The following is a 17,600-nucleotide window of genomic DNA, read 5'->3' as shown; positions in this document are numbered from 1 at the left end:
AATGCAGATGCACTCAACTAAAATGGAAATTAAAGGTGCTTTAAGGAAAACTCTAGCCTATCTGTGGTGGTACTGAAAACTTTCTTTCTGGGTCTATTACCATGCTATTTTCTTGATGTAAATTAACATTTACAATAAAGTTGTTAAATTATTACTCTGTCACTACCCTATAGCGACATTATAAAAGCTCTAGAGAAGATAATACAAATACAAAACACAAATAAAACCCTGCAGAATGGATATGTAGGCTTTTATTCAGGCAACCATTCCCATAACCATAAAGATCTCTTTAAAACAGAACTGTCCCAACTATCTTAGTTAGTTATCCAAAATGAACAAAAATCAACTATAAATGAACACATTTCGGCACATAAAATAAGTCTTCTGAAGTTTTCTAACACTGAGACCTAATTACATTATATTCCAAGTTAGAATGACTCATAATTAATGTGAAAACTGTAATTAATAAAAATGACATAGTGACATTACTCGGTCAAAGTAACGAAACATGTTTGACCTTAGATTCTTAGGAATCCCATGTGATCACAAAATAAACACTACTGGGCAAAAAAGATTTTAAAGTTCAAAAAAACAGACATGATGAAAAGATATTATATACAAATAATTTAAAAATATCAGCCACAGAAATGTAAAATCATCACTTGATTTTTTTTTAGATGGGATTATGTGGGTGACTTTTATTTTTTTTCAAAGTAACTTTTATTTTATTTTATTTTTAATATGAAATTTATTGTCAAATTGGTTTCCATACAATACCCAGTGCTCATCCCAACAGGTGCCCTCCTCAATACCCATCACCTACCCTCCCCCTCCCTCCCACCCTCCATCACTTGAATTTAAGAAAGTGCTATAAAAGCAGAGTCTGGTTGTCAAAATAGATTACATGGGATATTCCGAAACAAATGAAAAATCAAAATCCTCAAGTAGTGGCAAGTATTTCTAATGTGTAACAGACACAGAAATGCCAAAGGGAAAATGAACAGAACTATTTCCTGAAGTGGAAAGGAAAAGATGGAGGTAGAGGTAGCTTTAAAAGTGCAGAGACCTAGCAAATTCACTTACCATCTTCCAAATAAAAGAATCTCTTGGGAGAATTTAAGCACCATTAGCAGACACACCTTATAGCAGTTAATGCAAAACTGTCTTTCAGTGGAAAACTATTTCAAAGGTGAAAATGACGTAGGAAGCAGAAGCATATTCTGTTGAGACACGAGGTAATTGACACTCTCCCGAACTGCAAAAAAGCATTTCATAAGAAGGCATATAAAGTTATTGACTAAATGAGATTTGTTGTACGAATAATTCATGCCTAGTGAAATAGCTTACCAGCTGCCACAACTCTGGGATCCTCATGAGACTGATGTCTCCCAGCTGCACGACTGTCTGCACTCTCATTCCACCAAAGAACATGAACTGCAGAAATAACCAAAAATAGATTCTAAAGACCATGGCGTTACTACAAATAAGAAATACAAAAAATTAATCAGAAACAGTAAGTCTTATTCATGGTGAATATCAAAAAGGTAAAATTAAGTATGTTAGTAAGATTTCGGAGGGGTCAGGGATTTGGGAGAGAAATTGATAAATCAATCAAACTTTTAAAGTTTTATAGTTGAAAAGCAGATAGCTGGAGAGAAAAAGTAAGTAACAGCACTAAAAGACACAATCAAGGCTGGACCCAAGTTTTATGATGTCCTACTATGTTCTATTTTTATTAAAAAAAAAAAAAGCAAGATTATAACAAAAATGTTCATTACTAAAAATGTGGATGTTTTAAAAAAATTAAAAGCATAATTTGGGAGTGCTTGGGTAGCTCAGTTGCTTGAGTGTCTGACTCTTGATTTCAGCTTAGGTCATGATCTTACAGTCATGAGATAGAGCCCCACGTTGGGCTCGGTGCTGAGGGTGGAGCCTGCTTAAGATTCTTCCTCCCTCTCTCTCTCTCACCCTCTATCCCTCTCCCCCACTCCCTTGTGCTCTCTTTCTCTCTGTTTCCCTAAACTAAAATTTAAAAAATGAATAAATAAAAGTAGCATAATTTTAACTACTTAGAGAAAACCTCTATTAATATTTAGTGTATTTCTTTAAAAAGTTAGTAAAATGAAATTAGTAAAATGTATACTATGCTTAGGAATATTTTTAAAAATCAACAGTGTGTATTTTCCATGGTAGTAACCTTAATTTTTAATGGCTCTGTGAATGCCTCCTTGTGACAACTTTTTTTATCCCAATACCTTATTGCTATTTACATTATTCAAAATATTTCAGGATTCTACAGAATACTGAAATTTTTTTATGACTAAATGTAATACACATTAGCTGTACAGATTTTAGAAAATGGAGATAAAAAGGAAGCAGGAATCATTTCTAATCCTACCACCCTAAAATAACCACTTTTCTATTTTAGTGTATCTCTTTCCATATACACATAGGGTCATACCACACTGTTTCCAGTGTTTCCTTATTGTAAGTAATGCGGACATAGACTGAGAGCAGCAGCTACATGTAGGTCTATAATAACAATGTCGAAGACAACTACTACTAACATTTATTGGGTGCTTACTATATGCCAGCCCTCATTGTAAGAGTACTGCATGTATTAATTCATTTAATTTTCACAATACTCTTAGGTTATGATTATTATTTTATTGATGAGCAATGTAAGGCACCATAAGGTTAAGTAACTCATGCTAAGTCACAAAGACAGTAAGTGGTGAAGCTGGGATTCAAACCCAGGCAGTCTGGATCTGATTATTTCCTCAATATAAACATCTAAAATTTAAACTTAGAGAACCAGAGTATTTTAGATATAATTCTACATGTATAGTGTACATACTGTAACTGTCCTTCAGAAATTATGTCCTGAGTACTCCGCATATTACTCTTTCTCTGCTGTTCTGAGAATGAATTTAAGATTAAAAACTGGGCACACATGTTTTCAGTAGTTTTTTCTTATAAAAGTTATATATGCCCACTATAAAAAAAATAGACTTAATAAACATTAACATCATCATTAATATCATTTACATCCTTTCAAACTTCCTTCCTATATAACCTAACACACTACACATCTATGCATGTTTCCTAGAATATTGGCAAAAATAATTTAAAAATTAAACCTCTTATCTTTATTGCCAACTTTCGGGAAATGATTAAGACAGTATGAACCCTACACAGTATATGAGTACTTACTTTTCCCAATTTATCAAATACTATATATAAGTATGTCTTTATTAGGTAAAAATGGCATCGGATTATTGTCTTAATCTGTATCTTCTTTAGTAGTCATTTGTAGGTCTACCTTTGCATAAGTCTTCATTTTTCTTTTTGCTTTTGAATTTCACTTATGGTGCTTTGGGGCATGCAGAAAAATTGAGCCTTTTTGTTTTTATTTTTAATTCTTTTAGAGAGATAGAATGAGCAGGGGAGAGGGGCAGAGAGAGAGAAAATTTTAAGCAAGTTTCATACTCAGCACTGAGCCCAATGCAGGGCTTGATGCCAAGACCCTGGGATCATGACTTGAGCCAAAACCGAGAGTCAGAAGCTCAACCAACTGAGCTACCCAGGTGCCCCTTTTTATTTTTTTAAGTAGGCTTCATTCCCAGTGTGGAGCCCAATGTGGGACTTAAACTTACGGCCCTGAGATCAAGACCTGAGTTGAGATCAAGAGTCAGACACTCAACCAACTGAGACACCCAGGTGCCCCTGAGCCTTTTAAAAATAAAATCATCCACCCAAAAAAACCAAATAATCCAGTGAAGAAATGGGCAAAAGACATGAGTAGACACTTTTGCAAAGAAGACATCCAGATGGCTAAAAGACACATGAAAAAATGCCCAATGTCACTCATCATCAAGGAAATATAAATCAAAACCACAATGGGATACCACCTCATACATGTCAGAATGGCTAAAATTAACAACTCTAGCAACAACGGATGTTGGCAATGATATGGAGAATGGGGAACCACTCTACACTGTTGGGAATGCAAACTTGTGCAGCCACTCTGGAATACAGTATTAGGAGGTTCCTCAAAAAATTAAAAATAGAACTACCCTACAACCCAGCAATTGCACTAATAGGTATTTATCTAAAGGATGCAGAAATGATGATTCAAAGGAGCACATGTACCCCAATGTTTATAGCATTACTATTGACAGTAGCCGAAGTATGGAAAGAGCCCAAATGTCCATTGACTGATGAATGGATAAGAATATATGGTGTGTGTGTGTGTGTGTGTGTGTGTGTGTATATATAATTTATATTTTCAATGGAACATTACTTGGTGATCAAAAAGAATGAAATCTTGCCACTTGCAACAACGTGGATGGAACTAGAATGTATTATGCTAAGCAAAATAAGTCAGGGAAAGACAAATATTAGATGATTTCACTCATGTGGAATTTAAGATAAAAACAGATGAACATAAGGTAAGGGAAGCAAAAATAATATAAAAACAGAAGGAGACAAACCAAAAGAGACTCCTAAATACAGAGAACAAACAAAGTTGTTGGGTGGGGGGGAAGGGTTAAGGGGTGAGGGGTATTAAGGAAGACACTGGTTGGGATGAGCACTGGGTGTTATATGTAAGTGATGAATCACTAAATTCTATTCTTGAAAAAATATACATTTTTTTGATTAAAAAATCATCAATTAATTTTTTTCTTTTACTGTTTCTTTGGTTTTTGGCTTAGAAATACAATTCTCATCCATATCATTAAATACATTTATATTTTACTTTAGTAATTCTATGACTTCTTTCTGTCTACACTGAAATCTATAATCCATTTTAAGTCTAGTTTAATATATGGTGTGAGCTAGACATCTAGTAATTTTCATAATTTTCTCTTCATATATTTTCCAACCAAAATATCTTTTTCTGTGTATTCTGATTATTTTCATAGGATATATTACTAGAAGTTAAATTTCTGGGTAAAGATCAGAAGGTCAGCTTTGAATGTGTTAGGTTTGAGATGTCCATTGGACATTCAAGCGAGGAAGATGAGGAGGCAAATGGATATAATGAGTCTTTCCAATATTTTACTAGCTATTCTTAGTTTTTTATCCTTCCAGATGAACTTTACATACATTTTTAAGAGTTTGCCACAAAACACTCTCTGAAATTCTGACTGTAATAACTTTCACCTTTAAAAGTTAAATGCTCCAAACAGATGTTTCAAAATCAGTTTAGGGGATGCCTGCCTGGCTCAGTGGGAAGAACATGCAATTACTGATCTTGGTGTTGTGAGTTCGAGCCCCAAACTAGGTGTAGAGATTACTTAAGTAAACTTTAAAAATGAATGAATGAATGAATAATTAATACAGGTATGTATATTTATCTGTATGCTATGTATATCTGCACTGAAGTGTTTAAGAGGTCATTTATTTTAAGTTTGTTTATTTTGAGAGAGGAGTACATGTGTGCATGAGTGAGTCAGGGAGGGGCAGAGAGAGAGAGAGAAAGAGGGGAAGACAGAATCCCAAGCAGGCTCCACTTAGTGCAGAGCCTGACACAGGGCTCGATTCCACGACCATGAGATCATGACCTGAGCCAATATCAAGAGTTGTACACTTAACCAACTGAGCCATCCAGGCACCCCAATGCATATGCATTATTTGTAGCATGTATATATATATCAAATAACATTTTGATCTTACTCCTATGTCATTCACATATATATATGAATGTGTGTAGATACTTACTTGTGTATGTATATATATGTGTATGTATATATATATATGTATGTGCGTGTATATATATATATATATACACACACACACACACACACACACACACACACACACACGAATGACCTATATAGACCAAAATACTAACAGCATTATCTCTAAGTAGTGGGAAATGCTTTCCCCGCTTTAGGGTATGTCCATGTATTTAGTATGTGTGAAAATATGTATTACTTTTTCATTCAAGGACAGTCTTCCTACCCCAAGAAATGTTATTTTAAAAAGCCAACAAAAGTAAACTCAGAGGAAAAAAAAGATGAAAGAACAGATATATTCCTGAGGCTCTTTGCAGTTTTTCAGCATTCTGATGTGTCATGGAAAATAGTAATTCAACATTTGAGAAACACTTCATGAAGTGTTAACATTCTAAACAGGATAAAAAACAGGTTTTTTTCAACGTTTAAAATTACAGAAATCCTAAAACTCTGGCAATAAAAATTTAAATATATGCTATAATGAAGAAAAGAGACAAACTGACCCAAGAAATTTAGTAGATCACCAATATACTTTGCAATTTCACAGAAGAAATAGACAACTGTACCTCTGTTGAGTGCTCCATATTCTGTGTGGAAAACTCCGACTAGTTTTGAGTAGCCTAGATCCACATGGGCGTTAAGTGCCCTTCTAAATGCGTCACCCCACAGAGCTGGCCCACCTGGTTTCATCTGAAAAATAACCAGCTCATAGACTCCTAGAATAGGGAGAAAAACAATTATTTTACAAAAGATATTCAGGAAATTTCTAATCAGGTTAGTCTGGTTCAACTGGAAGGCTAATCTGCGTACACAGATTTGGAGGATCACACAACTGTACACATGAATTGTGGCATTATTTTTCCTTGCTTTTATGTTTAGCAGGTCCTTGTCCAAGTTTAAGAATCAGTTGTTAAGCTTATACAGAAAGACAAAAATGAGGGTACGCCTGGATGGCTCAGTCGGTTAAGCACAGGACTTCAGTTCAGGTCATGATCTCACAGTCGTGAGTTCAAGCCCCGTGTCAGGCTCTGTGCTGACAGCTCAGAGCTTGGAGCCTGCTTTGGATTTTGTGTCTCCCTCTCTTTCTGACCCTCCACCACTTGAGTTCTGTCTCTCTCTCACCCTCTCTCAAAAATAAATAAACATTAAAAAAAAAAAGACAACATTGGGAAGATATATTAAGCTATTATCTGAAATACTGTTATAAATTTTGTCAATAAAATATTGAAAATTTACATTAGGATCAGGTTTCTGAGCTGCCTGAATCTGCACTTTTAGGTAAGAAATGAATTAGAAAAGACTTCTCTGATCTCCTGTATTTCCTCTTCTTTCTAATTTTAAGAGGTAATATTTTTTTGTTTATATAACTTCCCCCTATATGATTCCATTTCTAATAGGAACAAACGATAGATCAGTCTTGTCTGAGTTTTTGAGTGTTAGGAAAAAAATCCAAAACTGAACAAGATGATTTTATTGTTCCTAAATAGCCAGATAAACATCTGAAAAGCATTCTGCCTTATGGTCAGAGGTGAGGTGCAGGTAAAGAAAAAGGAACTAGGGACAAGTAGCTTTGAGAAGAAAAAGGAAAAAAAGTACAAAGTTACTAAAGAGTTATGAACAGCAGAGGAAGAGAACCAAGATTTGACACTGTCCAAGAAGCTACTTAAGTTCATTTAGATAGTGCTGAAAGCCTGTGAGGAGGTCTAGGTGGATTAGGATCCAAACAAGACTTTTCAAATCTCGGATAATCTAAAATATACTACAAAGTTGGGAATAATGGAGGAAATAAAATAAAATTCAATTAGTTAATGCTTTTTAAAAAGCTGACCTTTGTTTAAAACTATGTTAAATATTTCCTTAAGTGAGCAAGAAAGTGAAATCAGCAAGAAGAGAAATCTTTAGTAATTATTTTCAAAATGAGAAAAGGAAAACAAAAATGTTAAACTACAGTAATAAAGCTTAACAGTTTAAGTCCCCTAAAAGTCTTATAAGCAAAAATATCCTTAATATTTTAAGATTAACCGTAATTTGTGTGTATATAAAAAAAAAAAAAAAGAAACAACTATGACAAAATTTCATACCTTATCTTTCACTTGCCGGAACATGTTTTCTCTGCTTCCAGCCCCCAACTTTTCAAACTTTACTCCCTATTCAACTTTTTATACTCATACCTCAACTTTAAGGGCATTTCCAAATTGGGGGGAAAAACCAACTTCATTATTCAATGTTCATTGTTTTAATAAGCAACGAGTTAGAATTCATTTTTATCTCTATAATATATTCCTATATAAAACACAGGGGATTATTTTTCCCTATGGAAGTGTAGTTTTTATAGCTTGAAATCTGTAGTATTTTCTCCATCAAAATTCAAAGTAACTAAGAGGGAAGGACTTACCTTCTTTTGCAGGCTTTTCTAATTTGCACCATGGCACCAGGTAAGTAATCTCAAACTCTTGTTCATCTATGAGAGCCAGATTTGGAATGAGAAATTGTTGCCAATCTTTATTTTTGGCCAGGGCTTTCCGAACTTCAGTTCGGTGAGCAAAATTATCTATGGGAAGAAAAGGAGTAATAAAAGTAAAAATTTATTTAAAATCACCTATACTTTTTTTTTTTTTTGGATTTCATTCAATTCAGCAAATGTTCACTGAGGCCACGTAAGGACACTGTTAAATCACTGGAGATACCAACATAAATAGATATGACATCTGTCCTTAAGTTTCTCATGCTCTAAAAGGGGAGTAGGAATTTAAACAACTAATGATAACGTCATATGGTGGGGTTTATAAACTATTCTCTAGTAGGTAGTTGTGTGACTTAGGTTAAGTTATTGAATCTTTCTGTGCCTGTTTCTTACTCTGTGAAATGGGAATAATGATATAGTATCTCCCTCCAGGGTTTCTGTGCAGGTTAAATGAATTACTATATGAAAGGTGCTTTGAGCAGTGTTTGACACCTGGATAGCACTCAATAGATATTAATTATTCTTATTGTTTGAGACATTTAAACTATAGTGCCAGTTTAGAGAAAGACTATTATTCTTTGGTGGTAGTGGTGATGGTGGTGGTGGTGGTGGTGTGTGCTCAGGTCAAGGTACACTCTGTATTAAATTTAACATAAATAAAAGGAATATGTGCTTTTTTAGCATCTTCTTTGAATAGCTTCCAAAAAAATCGTGCTGATTCTCTTTCTTATGATCACCATTCTTTTTACCCAGTATTTATTTCTCTTACGTTTGTTACTCAAATATTTACTAACATTTAGGCCTAGTATTATATTTACTTTTAGGGCCTCAGTAAGACTAATGGTAAGAAGTTTTTCTATGGTTTATGCAGGGCATCTTAAGAGCTTAAGTGAGTTATATCAGGACCTGACTGGTGATTTTTTAAATGGACATGAGTCCACTGGTGGCATATTAAAACACAAATTGTGCTTTAATGGGATTTGTTCTATTACTATATGGAGAACACCTAAACTATGGCCATGTTAAATACAGAATGAACATTTTTCATATTAAAGTACTTCATGACTATTAACTTTGGACACTGATGATTAAACATTAAGTGAAGTATTGAAATTCTTTGGGTTTCATCAAGTCCTGATGTGGACTTCACAAAGATTAGACACTGGAGTAACACACATTCCGGGGATTCCTGTAACCTGTTCTTCTTTGACTATTAAATTTCAACAATAAGAAGGAATTACTCTCCCATCCTTTATGATATTAACCTACTTGGTTCTTACAATCCCTGCTATATTTTTTTCATAACTCATCCTTACCATAAGCCATTTATAATTTTTCTGAGAACTAAAGTCTAGTTCACAATTTTATGATTTGAAATATGACATGCCACACTTTCCCATTTATGGTAACATAAGGATTTGGGCAAAGGGTTGTTAAAGGTGTACCCCTGGGAGGAGGAATTACTGAATTCATTTTTTACTGTTGTTCCCCATTTCAAAAGTTTAATTTAACCTGTGGGTATTTACACTAATCTAGATCCAAGAGCTAAGCATCATGTAACACTTAACAGAACAAAAATCTATACTGAACCCTTAAGTTGGAAAAACCATACCATACTTCCAAATATGAAACACTTTATTCATTTTGCCTCCAAATTCTACACTCCAGGATCCAACCAATTCAGAGTGAGCTGCCCGAAGATGTATGTTTTTCTTAAGGTTTTCCAGAAACTCATTCATCTTTGAGGGCTTAAAATAATAAGTACAAAATTCATAGAATGTTCCATCATATTGTCTTGGGCCCGTAGCAAAAGATGAGTGCACCTGAAGAAAGATAAGGCAAATTTAAATATTTTGGGAAGGCAGGGTTTATAATACTGTTACAACCAAATCTGAATCTAGAAACAAGGGATACTCATTAGACTCATAATCCATATTTGTACCACTGTTGTCATCTGTCCTTAGACATTTGTTTAGGGAGATGTCAATACAGACAACTACTCTTTTTTTTTTTTTTTACAGACAACTACTCTTAAGTATGCTGAATATATAGCTACTGTTTCTTAGCAAGGATCTACTGTTAGCCACTTTTTCATGAATTTTATCGTAAGAAGGCACTGAAGTCTTAATAAAAGTCCTTTACTCAAGAACTACAATTAGGATTCTAATAAACTTGCAAATGTCTTACCCTATTTAGCCAATATTCTGTTTTCAGTCAATACTATATGTTATACTACTATATACTACTATAATTATACAGTTATGCAATTAAATAACTTTATAAAATATGCAGGTGTTATGGAAGGTGAAATGGAAATGTCTTAGCAAAAAACCCTTTTTTAGGTTTTTCTTAAAAATAAAAAATGCTATTCAGGTCAAAGTATTTATCACATCTAATGAAGTAGATCCCTGGTAAGGACAGGAATGGACTCTGATGCTAAAGGAAGCTATAATCTATCCATGGATTATATATACATTATACCATACTATAACCGCATTATACTATGGTGGTAGACTGTATGAATGCTATAAAGGAAAAATCAATGAGTTAGAATTGTCTGAATCATTATTAGGTTTAATTATAGATGCAATGTGAAGAAAGGCATTTAATCCATCCAATTATACCAGATTGACGAAAATATCTTTTAAGAACCACTAAGTTCTTTTTGCATTAGTCATATGCTATCTATATAAAATTTTCTTCTAAATTAGTCCTCCAAGTCTAAATGACCTTAGCTAGGACATGCAGAGATTATCTTCCGTATATGTATTTATGTGTATGCATACACATGCACACACATTATGATGGCATTTGCATTTACAAATCTTTCTTACTATAGGTTTGGCTATTATGTGCCAATTTTATAAAACTTATTAATAAGAACTATTAAAAGTAGTGGTACACGAGTGCCTGGCTGGCTCAGTCAGTAGAGCATGTGACTTTCAATCTTAGGGTCATGAGTTCAAGTCCCACTTTGGGCATGGAGCCTACTTTATAAATAAGTAAATAAAGTAAGTTTTGGTACAGAGTTATGGACTAATTTTGGGCTTTTTTGACTCCCTGATATGCCAAATGAAACTAGTAGGCTTCTTTATCTGACATAATTTAGGTTAAAACACACAATTTTTAAATATATTTTGTGTATAAAGTCCTAATTATATACTTGAATTCATTCCATTCATGTCCCTTATGATTTCTGTTCCTATTGCCCAAGTATCTAAGCTTACTTGGAAAGCAAGTATTCCCACCAAAAACAATTGCAGATACTTCTACTTTTGCTGGACATGCTTGTGTCATTTTAATCAAATTTTAATTAAAGAATGTTATGAAAATAAACAACTGACTAGTGTTATAGTTTAAAAAATAGTATAAATAAAATATATTAGAAAACGGAACGTTGGGTATTTATAACAATTGCTTTTATGTTATTTTTCAGAGAATTTGTATTTGGAAACAAATATGTGGTCAAAGGCACATAGTTTTATTATTTTTCAAATAAGAAACAATTAGAGGAAAAGCCCAGGGAAAGGTAACAGCAATGAGGTAAGTGTGTGTGCTTGTGGGGAGGTGATTTTTGTCAAAGGGCAGAAACTACAATTATTAATGGGGTAGGATTCATAAGTGTTCCAGGCTCCCTTATCTTCAGGTTAGGGCTCATTTTCAGCAGCACTTATATTCAATTAAAAGAGAACACTTGGCTCACATCTAATAAAGTCACAGTCCAGAATAATAAAGTCACAGTCCAGAATAAAGTTGTAAGGAATAACTTTTGGCCCTGCCCCAGAAAAGTGTGGATCAGAAGGATAAAGACTATTGCTAATCATGGGTGAATGGGCCATTACTGGTTCTTCTTCAGTCTTCACCAGAAAGTCAGTCTCTAGAGTAGGTTAATTCCCTTCCTATGTACCTTTCGAGAAAGAAATACAAGCCTAAATATCCAAAGGAAAAAAACACTGTAGACTGACAAATAGGCGGGTTCCCAACAGTTAAGGATGAATCACAAACATCTGTTGTGCACGTTTCTCATTCAAGGGTAAATGAGGCTGTTACCGTATCTGCTCTGAGGTTCCTAACCCTGCCAGCCTCGGACACGACCCACAGGAAACAGTGGGAGGCTGGGCTGGATGCTCCACGACCCGCACCCTGGGCCTTCTCTTCCAGGTTCTCTGCAAAAAGCTCGCTGTGTATACTTCGTTTAAACAAGGGAGGTCACTTCAGTCGCCAACTACTAGTTGACCTATTTCTCCTCTACCTTTCGTCGGGGGGGTGAGGAGGGCGGTGGCTTGTCAAACGATAAATAGAAAAGGCTTGATCAGCAAGCACTGGGCACCGGCCTCAACGTGGCGACCGCAGGGGGCTGGGCGGCAAGAACGAAGCAGCGGGAGCTTCAAGGGTGTCTCAGGGACGCCTGGCACGTAGGCCAGAAAAATCCCATTCGCGGCTGCTCGCGAAATGGCCTGGAGGCGATACTGACCAGCGGACCCTCCCTGAACTGCGCCTCCACGCTCCCGTGAGTCCTGGGAGTCCTGTGATCCCACTTCCAGTTCTCAGACGTGCAATAGAATAATTTGGGCCCGGGAACCGACTGGGCGCATGCGCGACGCTCATAAGTCTGGGAGCGCAGCCGGGAAGCGCTTGCGCCGGACCTCGAGCTCCTCGCTGACGTCCCTCCCCTCCCCCAAGGCACGGCGTGGGCACGTCTCCGCGGCCGGTACCTGAGGCGCGAGCGTCCGCGCAGCCAGAGCTCTAGTCAGGCCGCTTCGGAGGACGAACATGGCGCGCCTGCGAGCGCTGGGAGGGCCAGCCAGCCAGTATTCTGTCTTCGGTTCCTCCTAGTAGGGATAACCCGCCTGGAAAAGAGCAGCGACCGAGCTACTGGCGGACGCAGGCTGGGGCGGGACTCCGCGGCTGCAGCTCCGCCTCTGGTGCCGGGAGGCGCGGCGGCACCGCCCGGTTGGCTGGCGTCGTCCGTGGGCGTCACGTTCGGGCCCCTGCCCCCTCCGGCCCAACGTTTGTTTCCTCAGAAGTTCTCACCCAAACGTCAGAGGGGCCTTAGGATTAGCTGAACGCGGAGAGCGTTCCTGTGCCACCTTTCTGAGCCCATCAGCTAATCTCCATGCGCGGTTGCGCACAGTTCTTAAAGTTCGTGCGCAGAATGTGAGTGTGTTTGTCCTTTGAGAAGGAAGTATGATGCGTGCATATTATAATGCTGTGCGTTGAAAATCGTGGAGGTTTTTGTCCTTGTTCATTTTTAGTCGCGGTGACTTAAACGTCAAGAGCAGGGAGGCTTCACTTCTCATTAAATGCATGTGGTTCTCTAATTGCCACCGCAGCATGACCTTGTAAGGCTCTTAATGATTTGAAATTGCATTTTTCAGGAACTCATTGGAATGGGGGTCCCGAACTAGGTATTCAAAAGCCAGTGGGGGGTGTCTGGGTGGCTCAGTTGGCTAAACATTGGACTCTGGCTCAGGTCATGATCTTGCAGTTGGTGACTTCGATTCCCACGTTGGGCTCTGTGCTGACAGCTCATAGCCTGGAGCCTGCTTGGGATTGTGCGTCTCCTTCTGTCTTTGCCCCTCACCCGCTCAAGCTCTTTCTCTCTCAATCTCAAAAATAAACATAAAAAAATTTTTTTTAAGTCAAAGTTAAACACACATAGTTTCAAGTCAAATAGTTTTATAAGTCTTAAAAAGCGAACCAGACCTTGGGTCTTTTCCTCCTTATCCCTGATTATTGGTCCCCAGAATAACTATTCTCAGCATTTTCCAGTTGTTTCTTCTAATGCTTTATTCTCTTTTTCTAAATTACAGGCTTTTTCTAGTGTGTCTTGATATTTTCAGTAGTGTCTGTTGCTTGGAAAAAGAGGATTTAGGTTTCTTATATACCATTCCTTCAAAATAACCTTCCCTTCCCCATCTGACAATGGTTGCATTAAAAGTTTTCACATTATTAATTTACAGATTGTTTACATTTTTTGCTAATTGCATTGCACTAATACACATAATTACACAATGCATAATCAAACACAATTACCCAATAGTTACCTTGTTGCACACATTGAAATAATACTGCTTATACTACCAAGAATTGAGAATTATTGGGGCGCCTGTGTGGCTCAGTCGGTTGGGCGTCCGACTTCGGCTCAGGTCATGATCTCACAGTTTGTGAGTTTGAGCCCCGCATCAGGCTCTGTGCCACCAGCTCCGAGCCTGGAGCCTGCTTCGGATTCTGTGTCTCCCCCTCTCTCTGCCCCTCCCCTGTTCATGCTCAGTCTCTATCTCTTTAATAATGAATAAACATTAAAAAAAAAAGAATAGAGAATTATTACAGGGATATCACCTGTGGTTGTATTGGTTGTGCCTTCTTCAAGGACTTGAATTATCTGTTCAGAGGAGAGAGGCTTTTTAAAATACAATTCCAGAGGGGATAAGTGTTTCTGTATGATGGGCATTAGTTTTTAACCAAGTAAGACAAAACAAAGCATCATCTGTGCCTGGACTGGATCTTTACATTTAAATATATTTCCTTAGACTCTGTTCCCCATGGATTAACAATTCATTCACTCATACAGCCCATATTTATTAAATTCTTTTTTTTCAATATATGAAGTTTATTGTCAAATTGGTTTCCATACAACACCCAGTGCTCATCCCAAAAGGTGCCCTCCTCAATACCCATCACCCACCCTGTGTTTTTTTAGTTATTGTAATGGGTCTTCCTGAATTATTTCAAGTTTTCTTTTGTTTTCTTTCATTTGATTTGTTTTCTGTCTTGGCAGTGTTTTTCCTATTTTTGTATTTGTAATTCTTGGCTATCAGCTCATATTTTGCAGTGAGACTACTTTTTTTAATGTTTATTTAGAGAGAGAGAGAGGGAGGGAGAGAGAGAGAGAGAGAGAGAGAAAGAAAGTGCAAGCAGGGGAGGGGCAGAGAGACAAGGAGACAGAATCCCAAGCAAGCTCCATGCTTGATCTCACCAACCGTGGGATCATGACCTGAACCGAAATTGAGAGTCAGACGCTTAACCCACTGAGCCACCCAGGTGCCCCAAAAACATTTTTTTTGAAAGCTCTTTGAGCATGAGTGGAGTTTGTCAAATAGCGGGCTTCACTGTAGGGTTTTCTATTATTTCATTGAGGGGAAAAACCCCCATTTGTTACCATCTGTAAATCATTTCTCTTAAATCTAGTCAGTTACCCCTGTGAGGAAACTTGCAGATTCCCATCTGTGAGTTATAAGCCTTACTGCCAGTTTTCTGTGACTGAGAAGGGAGGGAGGCTGGATATCTTAGTATTTGATAGGTAGTCATTCACTTAATTTGTTTATGACTGGTTCTAACCTTGTCAACTGTATCTGGTACTTCTGAATGTGGTTTACGTTTTCAAGAATATATTAAATAGGACAGGCTGAGCTGCTGTAACAAATAGATACCAAATGTGTAATGCCTCAGACACAACAATATTTTACTTCTTGTTCCTTAAGAATCTAAAGTGGGTTTTCCTGGTTGGCAGGCAGCTCATCTGTATACGGTGAATCAAGGAGCCAGACTTCTACACAGTGGTTTTGCCATACATAGAAACTCTATCATCAGCTGCATCTAGCCAGCAGAAAAGTAGAGTGAACTTCCAAAATGAAAATACTTAACAGATAGTAAAGAGTGATTCATGGTTATAACTTAGGGAAAACATTGGTAAGTGCTGCAAGGTGCCTAAGACAATTTCCTATTCACTCACAGGTTTTAATCATCCTCAAAACCCAGTGAGTTAAACTATATCTCCAAGTGAAGAAGGTAAAGTTCTAAGAGAGAAATAATTTTCTGAGGTTCACTGCTGCTAAGTGGCACATCCAAGATTTAAAGCCAGATTGTAAAACCTGTTCATTTTAACATTTATTTTTAAAATATGTGTGGTAGAAAATAGTGTCTAAGCAGCATTTAAGATGAAATGTTTTTCTGTGACATTTTGTTTAGAAACAAATCTCTGAACTGCCTAGAAGATACATAAAGTATGTTGAAAATTATTGTTGTATATCCTAAACTTCTGACAAGTAGTCCAAAGCTTGATAAATCTGGAATTTTAAGATAGGCTAATGTGATAGAGAGCAGCTGAATAGTTATTTTAGACCGGGTGGAGTAAGGTTGCCTGTCTAAGGAGGTAATATGAAACACATATCATACATACAAAAGTAGATGTAAAGTGTCAATACACTTTAGAGAATAATAAATTGAATGCCTGTTACCTGCCACCAAGCTTAAGAAATCAAATATGGTCAGCAATTTAGAAGCCCAATACGGGTTCCTTTCTGGTCACATTCTCCTCCCTGTAACACCTTCCCCAACCTCCTTGCCTCAAGCAGCCAAAACCCAGAATTTTGTGTTAAATATTGCATTCACTTTCTGTGATTTTCAGCTACATTTGTGTATAACTCTAAACAATATATTGCATTGGTTTGCCTGTTTTACAACTTTATAATGGAATTAGGCTGTTTTTGTTATTCTGTCAGTTGACATAAGATTTTTGAAAATCATGTATTTTGATGCAGTCACAGTAATTAATACATTTCTGTACTATATGCTCTCCATTGTATGGACATATATTTGTCCATTTGATATAATGAACAAAGATGTTTTGAATTTTTTTATATACCTAGATAGTTCTAACTAGATAGTTCCTGTTCCCATATGAAAATTTTCTCTAGGCCAGGGATTCTTAACCCTCTTTATGCCATAGAACCTTTTGGAAATCTTGTAGGCCTATGGAACTGTAGTGTCTGAGGGCAGGTCACTCTAAGATGGGCCACGTTATCGTGAAGATTATTTTGAGCTGAAGCCAATCAAGACCCTGCAGGCTCAAGAGAAACTTTGACCCCTCTCTTAAGTACAGTGAAAAATCTAAACTGGGGCTCTTTGCCAGAATAAGGGTTATTACTGAGATAAATTTTATCTGAGTGACCCATTTGTATGGCAGAACAAGTATCTAATTACCAAATATCTGCGGTTCTTCTAATTACCCTGTGAATTACATTCTTTCCTCTGCACTTCTCCTTAGTTCAGGATGATATACATACCTCATTTTGCCTGACTATCTTTGCAATTTATGTCTATTTGGATTCCTCATGATGAAATTTTGGGGTGATGGAGGGCAGTTTGTGGGGTCCAGAGCCCACAGCCAAGAAAGAATTCTTGAAGACATCTTTGGTGCAAAAAGGTGATTTTGTTATTAAAGCATGGGGACAGGACCCATGGGCAGGAAGAGCTGCACTGCTAGTGTGGACAGTGACTGCTTTATGGAGTCGGGGGAGGTAAAGTCAAGAGGGAGTTTGTTTCCAAAGAGACTATCAGACGCTAAAGACTTACTGGAGGCCTAGCTATTGTCAAACTAAGGTTGTTTTTCC

The 17,600-nt window shown here is 36.9% G+C and overlaps 2 protein-coding genes across 2 annotated transcripts in view; one reads left to right on the top strand and one right to left on the bottom strand.

Annotated features, from left to right (window-relative positions):
- Positions 1–945: 945 nt before the first annotated feature.
- LOC121034782 (protein NipSnap homolog 3A-like) lies at positions 946–13,051 on the bottom strand. The gene is made up of 6 exons (XM_040481875.1): positions 12,921–13,051; positions 9,818–10,028; positions 8,137–8,292; positions 6,308–6,457; positions 1,348–1,434; positions 946–1,255 (listed from the first exon to the last, which is right to left on the bottom strand). The coding sequence occupies exons 1-6, from the start codon at positions 12,978–12,980 to the stop codon at positions 1,179–1,181; spliced, it is 741 nt and encodes a 246-aa protein (XP_040337809.1). The 5' UTR covers positions 12,981–13,051; the 3' UTR covers positions 946–1,178.
- The window catches only part of LOC121034339 (uncharacterized), a 19,854-nt gene continuing 15,232 nt past the window's right edge, over positions 12,979–17,600 (top strand). The window contains exons 1-2 of the mRNA XM_040481172.1: positions 12,979–13,016; positions 13,065–13,362. Of these exons, the coding sequence (XP_040337106.1) occupies positions 12,979–13,016; positions 13,065–13,362 (336 nt within the window). The remainder of the gene's footprint in view (positions 13,017–13,064; positions 13,363–17,600) is intronic.

The sequence above is a fragment of the Herpailurus yagouaroundi genome, unplaced genomic scaffold (genome assembly GCF_014898765.1).
Source record: "Herpailurus yagouaroundi ecotype Mexico unplaced genomic scaffold, PumYag 160, whole genome shotgun sequence".
Lineage (NCBI taxonomy): Eukaryota > Metazoa > Chordata > Mammalia > Carnivora > Felidae > Herpailurus > Herpailurus yagouaroundi.
Note: the sequence above shows the minus strand (reverse complement) of the source record. Positions and strands in the feature narration are given on the sequence as shown.